Source organism: Papio anubis, chromosome 3, assembly GCF_008728515.1.
Source record: "Papio anubis isolate 15944 chromosome 3, Panubis1.0, whole genome shotgun sequence".
NCBI classification, from domain to species: domain Eukaryota; kingdom Metazoa; phylum Chordata; class Mammalia; order Primates; family Cercopithecidae; genus Papio; species Papio anubis.
The window spans coordinates 116,346,509-116,361,580 of NC_044978.1; the positions used below are offsets into that span (position 1 = coordinate 116,346,509).

General features: G+C 36.6%; 1 protein-coding gene across 1 annotated transcript in view; it reads right to left on the reverse strand.

Annotated features, from left to right (window-relative positions):
- The window catches only part of ADAMTS3 (ADAM metallopeptidase with thrombospondin type 1 motif 3), a 279,687-nt gene that overhangs the window by 251,198 nt on the left and 13,417 nt on the right, over positions 1–15,072 (reverse strand). Inside the window, exon 3 of the mRNA XM_017958779.2 lies at positions 7,475–7,881. Coding sequence (XP_017814268.2) covers positions 7,475–7,881 — 407 coding nt within the window. The remainder of the gene's footprint in view (positions 1–7,474; positions 7,882–15,072) is intronic.

Sequence of the window (15,072 nt, forward strand, 5' to 3'; positions counted from 1 at the left end):
TATAACAACAGATAAATGAATACATAAAATGTGATACCTACATACAATGGGATATTATACAGCCTTACAAAGTAAGGAAATTCTGACATATGCTTCAAAATGGATGAAATTTAAGGACATTATGCTAAATGCAATAAACTAGTCACAAAATGAAAAATATTATATGATTCCACTTACATGAAGTATTTAGAGAAGTCAAAATTATAGAGACAAAAAGTAGAATGGTGATTGTCCGAGGCTATAGGGAGGCAGAAATGGAAAGTAATTTTTTAATAGGTATAGCATTTCAGTGTTGTAAAATGAAAAGAATTCTGGAGATGGATGATAGTGATGGTTGCACAAGCATATGAATGTACTTAACACCACTGAACTGTATACTTAAAACATGATTAAGACAGTACATTTTATGTTATGTGTATTTTATCACAAAAAATACTGGAAGAAAAAGTAGGCTATTACAATCTAGATAGTACATCTCAAAACCTGTCAGGCTAATATATATATATGTCTTATTTTTCAGTATGACTGAATCTGGAGTTAGATCTCAGTTCAATTATATATTACTGTTTCTTCAATCAATACACGAGAATTTTCAGAAATTATGGAAGATCTGAATCTGTTTACTGACACCTATTTAGGATGACAAAGCACCATTAAACTAATAATAATCTCTTCATACATTTAGTAGTAGTCTAGTATTGCTCAAAAATTAATCAACTCTTTTGAAAACAAAGTATTCAAAATGTCTTGTTTTAGAGGCAGAGAATTCAGTCTACCTTAATAAAAAACAAAATTGATTTTTCAATCCCTTTTTTTCGCAGTTTCATTGTTATAAGTAACAACAGTGAAGTCTCCCTTTTAAATTGTATTTCTGATCAATGTCTCTATATTTTTAATAGTGTTAAATCATACAGCTTAATTTATTTCCAGTATTCTTTGAAGACAAGAGTTACACTTGACCAATCTCAGTATTTACCACAGCAATCAGTGTAACAACTTAATAGTAGTGCTTCAAAATGCTTTAACTTGGATCAGGATTTCTAGAATTGACGATTCTTAAGTCAAACCTTGAGGCTGAGTTTAGTTTTCAAGGAGGCTGTGACCTCAGGGCATGATTACCTACAAAGGCATCATATCAATTCTGTGCTGTGCTTTTGCTTTTGTTTTAATTATAATTTACCCAGAAGAAAATATTTCAGATGTGTTCAAGCAATATTTTCACAGTCCTTAAAGCATTTCTTTAGTATCTTCAAAAACTTTCATTAGTTATAATGACATCATGGTTTTCATGGCATTGAAAAGAATAGAAAGCATTACTTTTCAGGCCAACAATACAAAGAAAAAGTACTTCCCATGCCTGTTTTATTTTCTGTTTGTCCAGATCTATCCAAAAAGAAATGTACAATTTTCCCTAATTTTTAACCATCTTTAATTTAATCTTTAAAAATTACTATATCAAAGAAGAGATATTTGGGAAAAATTATAATCAAATTGACGTATAAAAAAGAACAAACTGTGACCAGGTGGTACTTATAATAATAAATAAACATGAATAATTTAATTTAACTACAAATAAATATTACTAAAAATATTATTTAAATTTGAAAACACTTTTGTGGTTTTTTTTTTTTTTTTTTTTTTTTGGTTTTCTACTTTATTCCAAGATCACATCCTTGGATATTCTTTGTATAAGATAATTAGTCACAAAAGAGAAATACAGATTTTAAAAAATGAAAAAGGCTTGACATATATATGATTCTAGCCATATGAAAATTAGACATGAGATGTGAAAATGATCAAGCACTGTGCCAAACCTTCCCTCTTCATCCTGAATAAGCACAAACTGCCTGCCTATTTGAAGAAGGAGGAAAGGTGGATGATGGATGCAATAGCTCAGACCTGGCATAGGCAAGCACACAAAACTAGGTACATTCCGTCAGCTCTCAAGGGGCCACTGCTTGACCACACCTCAGGAAGGTAGCAATGAGGTCAACATTGGTTCTTCCAGACTAATTAAACTGGAGAACTCTCATCATTCTTCATTCTGAAAGGGGCCAATGTCTGCTGCTTTGTTCCTACTCCCTGGAAATTAAAGGGTATAAGGGCTTTAAGCATCTTCCAATCCTGCATTGCCAAAATAGCCTGGTGTAGGTACCTGGAGGTGAAACATTGCTTCAGTCCTTTATTCTTCAGACCTTTTAAGGTCTCAAATCAGCATGTAATCCATGAAGGCACAGCTATCTCTTCTGTCTCATCAATAACACACACAACACCTTCTGTGGACATCTTCCACGGGAGGAAGAGGTGAGAGGCAACAGGTCTTCAGACATCAAGTTCTCTCATTAAAGCTGATATGCAAATGTCAACATGTCAAAATCAGCCCTCAAAAACTTTCTTTTCTAAATCCACTATAAATAGCTAAAAAATAGTATCAAACATTTCATTTACCAAATCGAGCTGTATCACAGCTCATAATCACCAGCCAAATGTTCTCAATCATAGGTATACTGGTTCATAATACCTTTTTAAATGGACTTTTTTAAAAAGTGCCTCTGCAGCTAGACTTACTAAAATAGGCATGGCAAGATTATGTTTTTGAAGGGATCAAATCACAGAGCAAAAGTCTTAAGGCAGGTAACTAGGGCTGTTTTCGTTGTAACTTTGCAGTTGCCCACAAAGACTTCATTTAGTCCTGCTCAAAATCCAACAAAGATAAAATGTCTCTGATATTAACCAGATGTGACTGTCAGAAGTTTTAGAAGAGAGGCTCTCTTTATGGTTCCCAAATTGTGAACGTCAAGCTTCGAAAAACCCCTACCCTACCAGTAAAGATCTCTGTTAGATGCCTCAGGGAGCCCCACAGTGGTGTGAACTGAGGACAAGGCGGGAGGGAGAGTAAGTTGACCAGACCTTTCCTGAGTTTATCCAATTTACACTCTATTTTATTAGATAACCTCTAGTGATTTCATTTGAAGGAAGAATTACAAATGTTAAAAGAAAAAAAAAAAATTTGAAAACCTCTGTCCTAGATAAACCCCCTTGATCTTAAAATCAGCCCACAAGGAAATCACTGAGCTAGGTAACCCAGTAGAGCCATGAGCTAGTCAGTTCTTCCACTCACAACCAGTTCCCTCTGATGATAGTCCAGAGGAATTAGCAAGGCGATACTGTTCTAGCAAGTTGAGAAAAATCCAGTTTCTTTAGATTATGAAACACATCACATAAAGCCTACTAACCAAAAAACCTTTATTTTGGCAAATTGTAGACCACAAAATATGATTGTGAGCTGCCACTACTCACAGGGGAGATTTTATGGTATTAGAGAGTAAATGCCAGGACTCTGTGGGAGAAATCTATTTTCATCTGGGATTCTCAGCCAGAAGTGTCTTCCCAAAAAGTGTGTAAAATGTCTGCCATTGTCATGACTCCTGACCACCAGATTCTCATTTCAAAGGTGTAGAAGTAGAGAGGAAAAGCATATCAATAGCCTCTAGCCAAAGACCACCAGAAGCACATCTTTAGTTAACAAACTGGGTTTATTACACGTTGCTGAGATGGAGAACGTACAGCAGAGGGAACCATGAGCATCTCAGTAAGAGACTGTTGAAAAGAACCTATTATTAACAGCATCTGGGCTTTGGTTGGGTAATTTTGAGAAGAGTCTAAACAAGTAGGGCATTTTTCTAGATTGGATGCTGTCAGAAAGTGGGGACAGTTCTGTGATTGAGTATCTCAATAATTCTTACCTATAATTAGGGCAGACTACAGCAAGGATAAAACTGTAATTGGTAAAGGATTGGTAGTCACGTATACATGATAATATTGACCAAGAACAGGAAAGGGTTAATGCTAGACAGAAAAAGACATTGTTCTTGATTGTTCACACTGGGTAGGAAGCATTGTCAATTCCTTTGTACAGGAAACCCTGTTGATTTCAGAAACTCATTGAGTAATATCTATGTCTAGATCATATTCCAGGCCATAGCTCCATACGTCACTCAAGGCATCCTTCTGTCCTCTTTGATAAAGCCTATGTTAAATGCCTTTCATGTGATCATTTCATACAATTACCTGGAATAGGTAATGTGATTATTTCAGTCACATTTCTGATGTCCAGAGTGGGCGAAATCAGCTAAGTGTCACTGCCTGTTTCTCAAACTATCTGTGGTGAAGAAACAGTTTTTCTCCCCAGTCAGTTCCAGACTAGCGTTTTTGTACATATAAAATAAATACAATTCGATGCATTAAAAACTAACTACTAGAATAATAAAATGAAAAAAGACAGAAAACGCCAACCCATTTTTAAAACTGGTATTATTAGACCCAACAGACATACATTAACTGTCAAAATTGCTATAAAAGTTCCTAAACACTTTGCCTCACTATTGGTATTTGTCTTGTCACAAACCTGAGTCTACGTAGCACACTTAAGTAGCACTGGGGTTTTTTAATTAAATTAATCATTCTGTTAAATATGTCTGGTGTGCTGCCCATTTCAAACTCACAGAGCATGTGACAAAGCAGCAGAAGAGAAAAAGAGAAGAAATTTCACTCATGGAGAGGGTCTTGCCATGAATTTTCCAACTTAGTTAGCTGAGTAAATATCTGTGGCTACTAGCTACGTGCAACAACTTCAAAGAATACATGTAGAAAATTGAATCACTGTAATTCCTTCTATACCAGTCCAATATTAATCTAATGAAATTGATTAAATTTCCCATACAGGTAGGGTTTCAATGGCATTAACTAATTATACTCGATGGGCAGAGATTTTCTCATCTGTATTTTTAGGCCAGAAGGGGATATACATTCTATTAAGACAACTTGGATTTTATTATAACCCCAGAGCCTCCCAAGACAATGGCTTTATATGCCATCAGGTTAATTCTCTGGCATCAATGTTATCTCAGCATCCATGCTTCCCTCCATAACGTCAAGAAGGCCAAGCCTAAATCCCTACACATAGCCAGTTAAAGGACTCAGGTACCAGCTGATCAGCCAAATTTATCCACAATCTCATTCTCACCAATTAAACTTTGAAATGATCTCTTCTAAAGGTTTATTCGGTTCAAAGCACTTCTTCAATTTTAAGAAATGCTCCACAACTCAATGAAGCAACTACTGTTTTCCCTCAGTTTATTGATCTGCTTTCCTAAGCCTGCTTCTGATTCTGTACCATCTGCTTCCTTCCTCCTAGCACACAGCTGCTATGAGCTGGAAACTCTAGAAAAGGCTTCCATTTGTGCATGTCCACATCCTCAGCACTGCCTAATAAGGCCAGACCCACCCTTTTCCTGATCAAACTCAATGCCTGGGCCACTTCTCTCTTTTGAAAAATTATGTTCCGTTCATAAAATCTCTCCAGAAGATACCTTCCTTAATCATAATTTACAGTAAACATAATTCATATACTATATAAAATAAATATATAAAAGTTATATATTTAATTATAATTATATAAATATTTACATATATTTTGTGTGTCTGTGTGTGTGTGTGTGTGTGTGTGTGTGTGTTCTTTTACCAAACATTTTGGACACTTACATTCTATGGCAAAACTTTACATTTCTGAGCTCCTTGAGGGTGTAACCATGATTATTTCTTTCACTATTTCACAGTGCCCAGAAAAGTGCCCATAACCAGCTTCCTACAAATTTTTTAAATTTATTAGTTAATGGATCAAAGAATGGAGCAAATGAATACTTGTACAAGTTTTATACACACACACATATACACATATATTACACTGACATATACATGATATAGTTAACACTGTATCTTAAAAATTAGAAACTAAATAATACCAATAATTTCCATTCACACTTCATATCTATTTTCGTCTTCCTTGTAACAACTTGCTATTGCTCCATATTTCTATATCTATGATTAAATAATTTGACATGTACAGTAAGAAAAACACTGATTATTTGGTCAGGTTTAAAAATCACTGCAATAATGCATTAAAATGATTTCCTTGCCTTTTGCCTGCCCTAAACTGATTTTCAAGCCAATACCCCAAGTTTCAAATCTTAACCGAGGAAATAAAAATTAAATAATTTCTTATGCTATAAAATTTAAAAATAACACTAAATCAAGATCTATACTCAAGATGGTGTACTTGAAAGTGTTAATATATTTTATATAATTTATTTCCTTTTATATCTTAGTATTGAATCATAGCTCTCTGAGTCAATATCTTGAATCTTTAGTCTTCTAGAAAGTACTTTCTTATTGTTTTTATTCAATGATTTAAGTTAATCCAGTTCTATTCAACCTTTCATGCAGAATGAGAGGAATCTGAGAGATTCTTTACGGTTTGGAACCCCAGAAACTAGTCCATCACCAACTGTGAAGTATAATCCTAAACTAGTGGTGTTCATGTTGCAGAAGTGGACCTGCTGCATGCATGCCATACAGTTTTCTGTGCTGGTTTTTACAACCCTACAGAACATCAAGAGTCAGTACAAGCTTGCAAAAATAAACTAAAACGTGATGAACTCACCAGCACTTGGTAAAACATTGTATCTTAACTCCATTGGGTTGAAGTTATACATAAAGAGGACAATAGCAGAATATTCAAGGTATCACAGGAGGATCAGCCAAGGTATTATAGAATAATTATAATCAGGAGTGAAAGAAATATTTCGAGAACTCCTGGAAGCAGTGACAAAACAAAAGTAACAGCTCTGAACTCCCAAGAAACAGTAGCCTGATAACCACAGAAATAAAAATGGTTGCTCTTTTGTAATAAAGACTTGGAATCAGCTGTATATGGAAGAGGCATAAACACTAACATGCCTTTCAAATAACAACTGGAGATACAAAACAAATAAAAATAGTTCACCTCTACAGAGTGTGTACAGTAGGGCTGGTTACTATTGACCTCAACCACAAAACTGAAAAGCAACATATGGGTATTGAATTTGAAAATGAAGAATCAAAGCCACCACACAGAAAGTATTGCACCTTGCGTTCATAAAGTAATGCTACTTGGACAAATTCTGACAGAATCTGCTCATTTCCCACATTAGCATTCTGTGAGGAAGCTAAAGAATACTTTCAAAATATTTTCTTTATGAAGATATCCAAAGTTTCCACATAAGGAGTAAAATACTGTCATTTTGAAGGAATCTATGCTTCTTTGGAAAGTTTTCAGAACACTTCGAACAAAATAAGGAAATAAAATCCTCAAATGTAATACAAGGAAAAACATTAACCAAAAAAAAAATGCTTAAATATTTATCTTTCGTTTCTTGGAATAATGTCGTCTTCACATTATTCCAAGAAACAAAATTGTCACAAGCCAAAATACACATCTTTGACAGCAAAATGCTTTCTAGTGTCTTTTTCTGAACTTAAAATGTAACATAACAACGAAGCCTCCTTTCCACCTCCACCTTCCAAACTATGCAGAAGCCATGGCTGCACTCCCAGCACCTGCAAACTCATATGCCCAAAACGGAAGGAGCCTTACCAGACCATCACAGTTGCTGATGGCAACAGAGGTTCCTGGAATATCCACGATGTCACCAACATAAGCACAGTTAGTCTGCAAAGGCTCTGTTTTCCGGATTCTATCCGTAGCACTTCCTGGCTGATGGTTGTTAATGGGATCGGTTATATTCCCAGGCACCAGAGATATCTCACGCCACTCCACAACAGCCCCAGGAGCTACTAGTTGAGTGTTGGGCTTTAGTCGCAGATGAAAATCTTTTCCAAATGCTGTGATATTAAAAAACAACTGCTCAGGGTTGGAAGACACGTCCCTCGCTGACCTCTTTTTGTGACTCGCAGAAAGAGTATGAGAGAGATAGCGTCCTTCTAGATTTGTGCTGACTGGAGTCACCAGCTCATATTCTCTATATCTCTTTATTGGTAAATCTGTGGGGTGAAAAACAGAATTGTCAAACCCTGCATAATAAGAGAACACAGGAGAACATAACACGGACAAAAAGTGCCCACCTCACAAGACCATACCTCAATGTGCATAATATAGACATTCCTGAATCAGCTCATAAATGTAAAATTTTGAGAACAAAAATCATTTCTCAAACGCACTTAAGTAACCTTGTGTTCAATGAGTCATTTTTAAATTAAAACAGTATTAAAATTACATTGTAAATATTCACATCTCATTAACACATTTGCAAACACAAATATAATGTGTTCATAAACTATAAATGGCTTGCTTAAAATCAAGGCATACCCTCAATTAATTTATTATTGGCATAACTGACATCTGCTAAAAACTTTTAACAAGGTTATTATGTAAAAAACAAATTTCTGATTGTTTTCATTTTTTCCTTGTAGAAATCCTGGAATTTAGACTAATTACAATAACTACATTACATGAGTCTGTAATGTATATACTGTAGCTTACAATGCTGTAATTTATACACATTTTTTCCACCATAACAACCCTAACAACCATACTTCACAGGTGAGAAAACTGAGATATAGGGGTAGGAGGTCCTATGTCCAAGGTCAAACAACTGCAAAGCCTGAATATAAATCCATGTGGTACTCCTAAGCCCATATATTCTATCCTACCATGCTTTCCTCCATAAACCTCCATTTTTAGAAAACTAGAAGAATGGGTAAAGAAGACATAATAATCTTTAAATCAAATATGCAGGTACCGGTTAGTCAAGAGGGAACAGTATTCTCATTTTGCACCTTATTCCTTAAGTGGGACAGATATCTATTTGAATATGAAAGTGTATTTGGGACCCACCTTACAATATGGGTAGCCACTTACATGTTAAGCTGAATTTCACAATTAGCACTTAATTCCCCTGGCTTAGCCAAATACGAGTATTTTGTCTATTAAAATGCAAACACCCTTGGGAAAGAGAACAGATTACAGGAACCATTATAGGAATGATTTTAAGACCACAGGACAATGGATACTAGAGAAAGAAACAAGCAGCAGGGCAGTAAGGAGAAAAAAAAAAGAAGGCGGCATAGGAAGGGAAATCTAAAAACATGAACTAAAATGTTTCCCACTTTCATAATTCTAGCCTTACGCTAATCCTATAGTGTGTTAGAGTGCCCTAAAAAATGATATGATTCACAAAACTCCTCACCTATGGAAATCACAAGTTTTGTCATCCAATAATGTATTTAGAGCATGAGATCTGTAAAGGAACCTACATCTTATGGTCATAAAGTATTCTTGCAGAATCACTGTTTTCATTATTTTTCTGCTTTTTAAAAACCTCAGGCAATATGTGAATACCAGAAGACAAATAAAGGTGTTTACTTGTGCAACATGTTAATTCTTTCTGTGCATGTTTGTTATAATTATGCCTCTTAAAATTACCAATATATTTAAATGAACTATCTCATTTTATTAAATGAATACAGCAAGAAGCACTTGTAAATATTTACTAGCCAAAGAAGTAGTGAGGACTGTAATACGAGTCAAGTGAAGCCTGATTCCAAAACTGGTGGCCAGACAGTGCAACCCCTGCTGAACTGGACTAGGCACTAGCAGAAACACAGACTTGGTCTTCCAAGAAGGTTGTGAGGAAGATTTGGTCTTCCTCCATGGTGAATACTTTTATAAACTCTAGTTTAGAAATAAAAAACAACTAAAAATTTAAGAGAATGAGCACAAGTGTCACGGGTGCAGAGTGACAGAGTGGAAAGTTTCCAAAGTAAGGAGATGAATCAAGCTCTTGTTTGTGTACTGACAAAATCTAGCCCAAATTAACTATAAATGTCTTAAAGATAAAGAACTCCCCACTCAACTTGGTACTCCCAATATCATCATACAAGATTTTTTATGTGTCAGGGTGTCTTGTCAGTTGGATTTGTTTGATGCATATTAAGTTAGTAATACAGGTAACCAAAGAACATTGGCCCTATCTAAGCTGCTACACACACTGACTTACAAGACACATTATCCAGGCCCATGAGTGTCTGGCTGTCCCAATAATCTCAGTGATAGCTTTTTCTCTAACCCTCGGTTGACCGTTTCAAGGGAAAGAGGAAGCAGTGCTTAATTTCAGTGTATGGATTTCCCAATTCCACTGAAGGGAATTCACACAACCAAAGTCTAAATCAGTATATTGTACTGATGCCTGGATTAAGTGACTAGAGAACAAGAACATTTAGAAAAAGGCAGGGAGGCTTCCCCATACCCAAGAGGATATTCAGCGGTTTATACATACGGTAAGCCATACATCCTAGATGTATGTTCCATTTTTTCAGTCAGGTAATATGTTCCACATTTTTATTCAAAATAAGAATGGTATGTTTCTAAAAAGCTTTATTTTCTCTAATGCTAAATAATAAATCATTCCTAAAAAGTACGCATAATAAACATTTCTTTCTTTTTTTTTTTTTTTGAGACCGAGTTTTTGCTCTTGTTGCCCAGGCTGGAGTGCAATAGTGCGATCTCAGCTTACCGCAACCTCCACCTCCTAGGTTCAAGCAATTCTCCTGCCTCAGCCTTCCCAAGTATCTGGGATTATAGGCATGCGCCACCAAGTCAGGCTAATTGTGTGTGTGTGTGTGTGTGTGTGTGTGTGTGTGTGTGTGTGTGTTTAAGTAGAGATGGGGTTTCTCCGTGTGGGTCAGGCTGGTCTCGAACTCCCGACCTCAGGTGAATCGCCCACCTCGACCTCCCTAAACATTTCTTAAATTAAATGCTTGAATGAGTCATTTTTCTATTGGGAATTAAGGTAATGAGGAAAAAGACACGATTGGCAACCCTCTGGATTACCATCTCCTGGGTGGTAGTTAATGGAACTGACAAAGGAACTACCCAGTCACTTGCCAATTATTAGCAGAAAAAGCTCCAAGCTCTATGATTTGTGTTTGAGAATATATCATCTCTAATACAACAATCACAGTAGGTAAATCCTATTACCCCTATTTTATAAATGAGAAAGCAGACCTAGAAGGCTTGACACATACAAGCAAAGAGCCAAAGGAAAATTCCAATTCTCATCATTTTGACTCTGAAGACCATGCTCCTATGGCTCTCATTCACTTCTGAATAGAGATGCAGCATCTTGCTGTCAAATTCTAATTTAAGATCTGATTTATAAAAGAGAACTACCACAAGAATTACAATGTCCTACCCACCTGCAGCCAGTCAACCAATTTTTCCTCTAGCGTAGCATCAAAAATTTCTGTAAAAGACTCTTAAATTCTAGGTTTTGGAGGGAGAAACTGGGAGGAGGGGCAGAAGCTCAAAGCAATCAAAAGCATTTTAATTTCAGATTACAATCACAGAAGTAAACCAAATTATATCCAACGTTCATTTACTGCATTCATAATTTTCACATTTTACAGGCCCAACTACTTTCACAAAGCAGGAAAGCCTATGGTTATTGAATGAACTGCAGAGTCAGAAAGCAGTAAGTTGGGTCCACTTGTGATCTTCAGAAAGTTCTTTATTTTCTCTTAGGCTCTGTTCCCTCAACTGCTAACTGGAAGTTAGTGACAGTTCCAACTTCATAGGTTTGGTGAGAGTTTTACATAAGATCATGTAGAAGATTCAATAAATATCAGCTATTACTAATTTAAGTGTAAGTTAGCCACTCATTAAAATAATGTTGTAGTTCAACTTTAAAGTTAGAAACTATAAAATTGTTCGCTGAGGTGGCTGAGGGGCCACAGTAATAGGTATGTGAAGGTTTTTGTGGGCCATAAGTTCCACAGGCACAGAGGACTACAAATTCTATTACTGGTAGCTTATTACTCAAACATGACCCAATGCAGTGATTTAGCCACAACCCACTGCTATCAGTGCACATATAGTCCATCTCCCTCCTAGTACTATGGATGAATTGTCTGTCATCTCATCTAAGAGTAAACCCTCTACTAGTGCACAACATTCTAGCCCTTCTTGCCTTTTCAAGAACAACTGCCTTTTCAGCAATGTCCTCTCTCTCTTTCCTCATCAAGTTTCCCCACATAACTAGACCATTCCCACCAACAGATAAAGAAGCTGACATCCTATCTCCCATCTTTGACAAAAAAATATTTTGGATGACACCCCTTCCTCTAGGTAATTTTTTCACTCCCCTTGAGGGCAAAAAGCTTCAGAACATTGACTCTATTAGATGTCTCCAATTCCACTCTTTCCATTCTTCCTCCTTCTTGAACACATTCCAATCAGCTTCTTTTGGAGTCACGAGTGATCACATGTTACTGAAGTCAATGGCCAAGAATTGATCTTTTTACTTTTCATGTCAGGAGTACCTGACCCAGTTTATTTCTCTTTCCTTCTCAAAATATTTTCTTTATTTAGCTTCCAGGTCATCATTCTCTCCTTACCTCACTGGTCTCACCTTCTCATTCTCCTTTACCGGTGTCCCAGTGTTTCCATGGCCTGGAAACAATAAAATGTCACAAGACCTGATCCATGGACTCTTCTCTTCTGTGACTGCCCTCTGGAGCTGGTGAGCTCCTCCTATCTTAAGACTGGATGCCTTCACAATTGTGTATCTCTAGCCCCAGTTTCAGCTGTGAGTTCTTCTCTAGTAAATCCAATTGCTTATGGAGTCCTACAATGTAGATATTCACAAGGCATCTCAACTTATCATTTCCAAACGTAAACTCCCAATCTTCCTGCTCTCATATCTGCTCCTCCTTTCCCATGTCAGTAAGTAGCAACTCTATACTTTCAGTTACTCAGAGCAAAAATTTGATTAAAACCATCCTTAACCCTTCATGTACTACAAACTCAATCTTTTACCAATTTTGTTGATCCTAGCTTCCATATACATCCAGATTCTGACCACTCCTCACCACCTCCTTGCTACTACTGTAGTCCGAGCCAACATCATCTCAATTTTGAATGTGCTTCTAAACTATTCTCCTTGCTTCTGCTCTTCCCCTTAATAGATTATCCTCAAAATAGAGTCAGAATAATTAAAGTGTCACATCTTATCACTCTTCTCCTCAAACCCATCCCACTCAAAGTAAAATGGCTCACAAAGTCCCAGGGCTTGAAGCTGGAGATTCTCACATCTCAAAGTTTTTGTACTTGCTGATTCCTCTGCCAAAGGATCTTCCTCTCAGCTGCCTGGCTTACTCTCTCAATCGCTTCAGACCTTTGCTTAAATGTGACCCTCTCGGTGAAGTTTTTCCTGACCACCAGCAACCATCTTACCCTCTGTCCCCCTTCTGTGTCTTATCTTTCTCCATAAATCTTGTCACCATCTGACATCCTATAAATTTTACTTATATGTTTATTTATATATTTTTATATCTACCAGCATATATACTTCATGAAGGCAGGAGATTTTATCTGTTCTCTTCACCTCATTTCCCCACTGCCTAAAAAAGAACTTGGAGTTACTCAATAAACATCCATGAATGACGAAATGAAGAAATGAGTGAACGAAAGAGAGCAGTTTGAGCCAGAAGGGGTATGTGAAATTAGCATGCATCTTCTTTTGGCTAAATAGTCATTTTATCACCAAGCCATTAATGATGGCAAACTGCACAAGCCATGCACCTCTAAAGCCAGAATTTTGCTTGCAAAGCTTGTGTATATTTCTCACAGTTACTGCTGCCCTATAAACCAAACATTTCTTAGTATCCAGGTCTTACCTTTTAAGCTACCAAAAACAAGAAATGGATCTAATCATTAAAACAGACCTCCTGTAAGAAAGACGCAGAGCCCCGCATTCTTAGGAGCAGGCAGCAGGAAATTAGCTCCCACTCTGCAATCTCTTTGGATATTCATAGAATTTTAACTATACAGGTCAAAAATTTAAAAGAGCCAAAAGTCAGGGTCCCTAATCCCTGCTCTTTCTTACAGTTCAGGCATCTCAAGTAGATGGGATTATTTTTTCTCAAGTTAGTGGTAGAGAGCCTTTAACCTGCTCCTGCTCTCTGGAAAGAAAGGTTTTTCTCTGAGTACTCCAGGCTTCTCTCTATCCCTTCACTCACCCTTCCCTGGTGAAGAAGAGTGAATTATGTGGTTGGGAAGTCTGGGAAGCATAAGAAATTTGCAAACCTCAGCACCTCCTCCTCATTCTGCTTCCTGGGAATGAGCCTGACAAGGGGTACATGTTCTCCTTAGCCAGGGGCAGCCCTGCTCTGGACTGGTGAGGCCTGACAAGCACAGGGTGGAGTATTGGTAGCCAGTGCACTTACCTGTCAAAAGTGGGAGCCTCATTCTCCACTTCAGCCTTTTCTGTAAAAGATATTTTCTTTTTACCTACGTCTTTAGTTTTTCTATTTCTCAACTTGTTCAGAAGCTAGGCAAGCAAGAAGGGTATTTTTTATTCAGAATCTCCTCAGTAACTTCAACTACCCCCAAGAAAAACTGTTGTCACATCTCCACTGGCAGCCTAATTATAATGTAAAAAATATTTCTTGTCAAAGAATTCTCTTTTATCTAAATTCCTCACTCTAGAGTTTAATGTAATGCCTTCTTCCTCCTTGTACTGTGTAAAATAACCACATTTTTGTGTATATGTGCATGAGTGTATTTGTGATATGCATATAAATTTGTGCAGACATATGCAGTTATAATGCACAACCTACATCAAAAGCTTTAAAGGAGGCGATGTTCTTTGTTTCAATATACTTAAACATTTTTTACTTTCTATGTTAATGTCAACCATGTTAGATTTTCCTAGTGGTTTCCAAACTTTAATCATTTATCCCTTTACACATATCTGTGTTTTAGCATGATACCCTGCACCTAGTAAACCCTCAATAAATATAGGTTAAAAGAAAAGTTCCCTTAAACTATAACCTGAACGGCTCTGTTCTCTATTGAGAATAACTTGTCTTACTCTCTCTTCATCCTTAATATATCTAAACCAAACTGAATGTTCACCTATTTAGCTTGCCCTCCTGACTTCGCTATTTCTGTTCATGAAGTGCTGATTCTCCCAAATCAGGCTAGAGAGCTATTTTATACATGTCTTATAACTTTCCCCCATATGACATCATTCAAGTCCTACTGCTTTTTCTTTAGCAATTTCTCTCAAACTAACCCATTTTCTTCTAATCGCTTTTAAGATCTCATCACCTCACACTGAAAAGCTGTAAGTACCAAGTCCAAATTCCCCACACAGAATTTCTCACTACTAAATG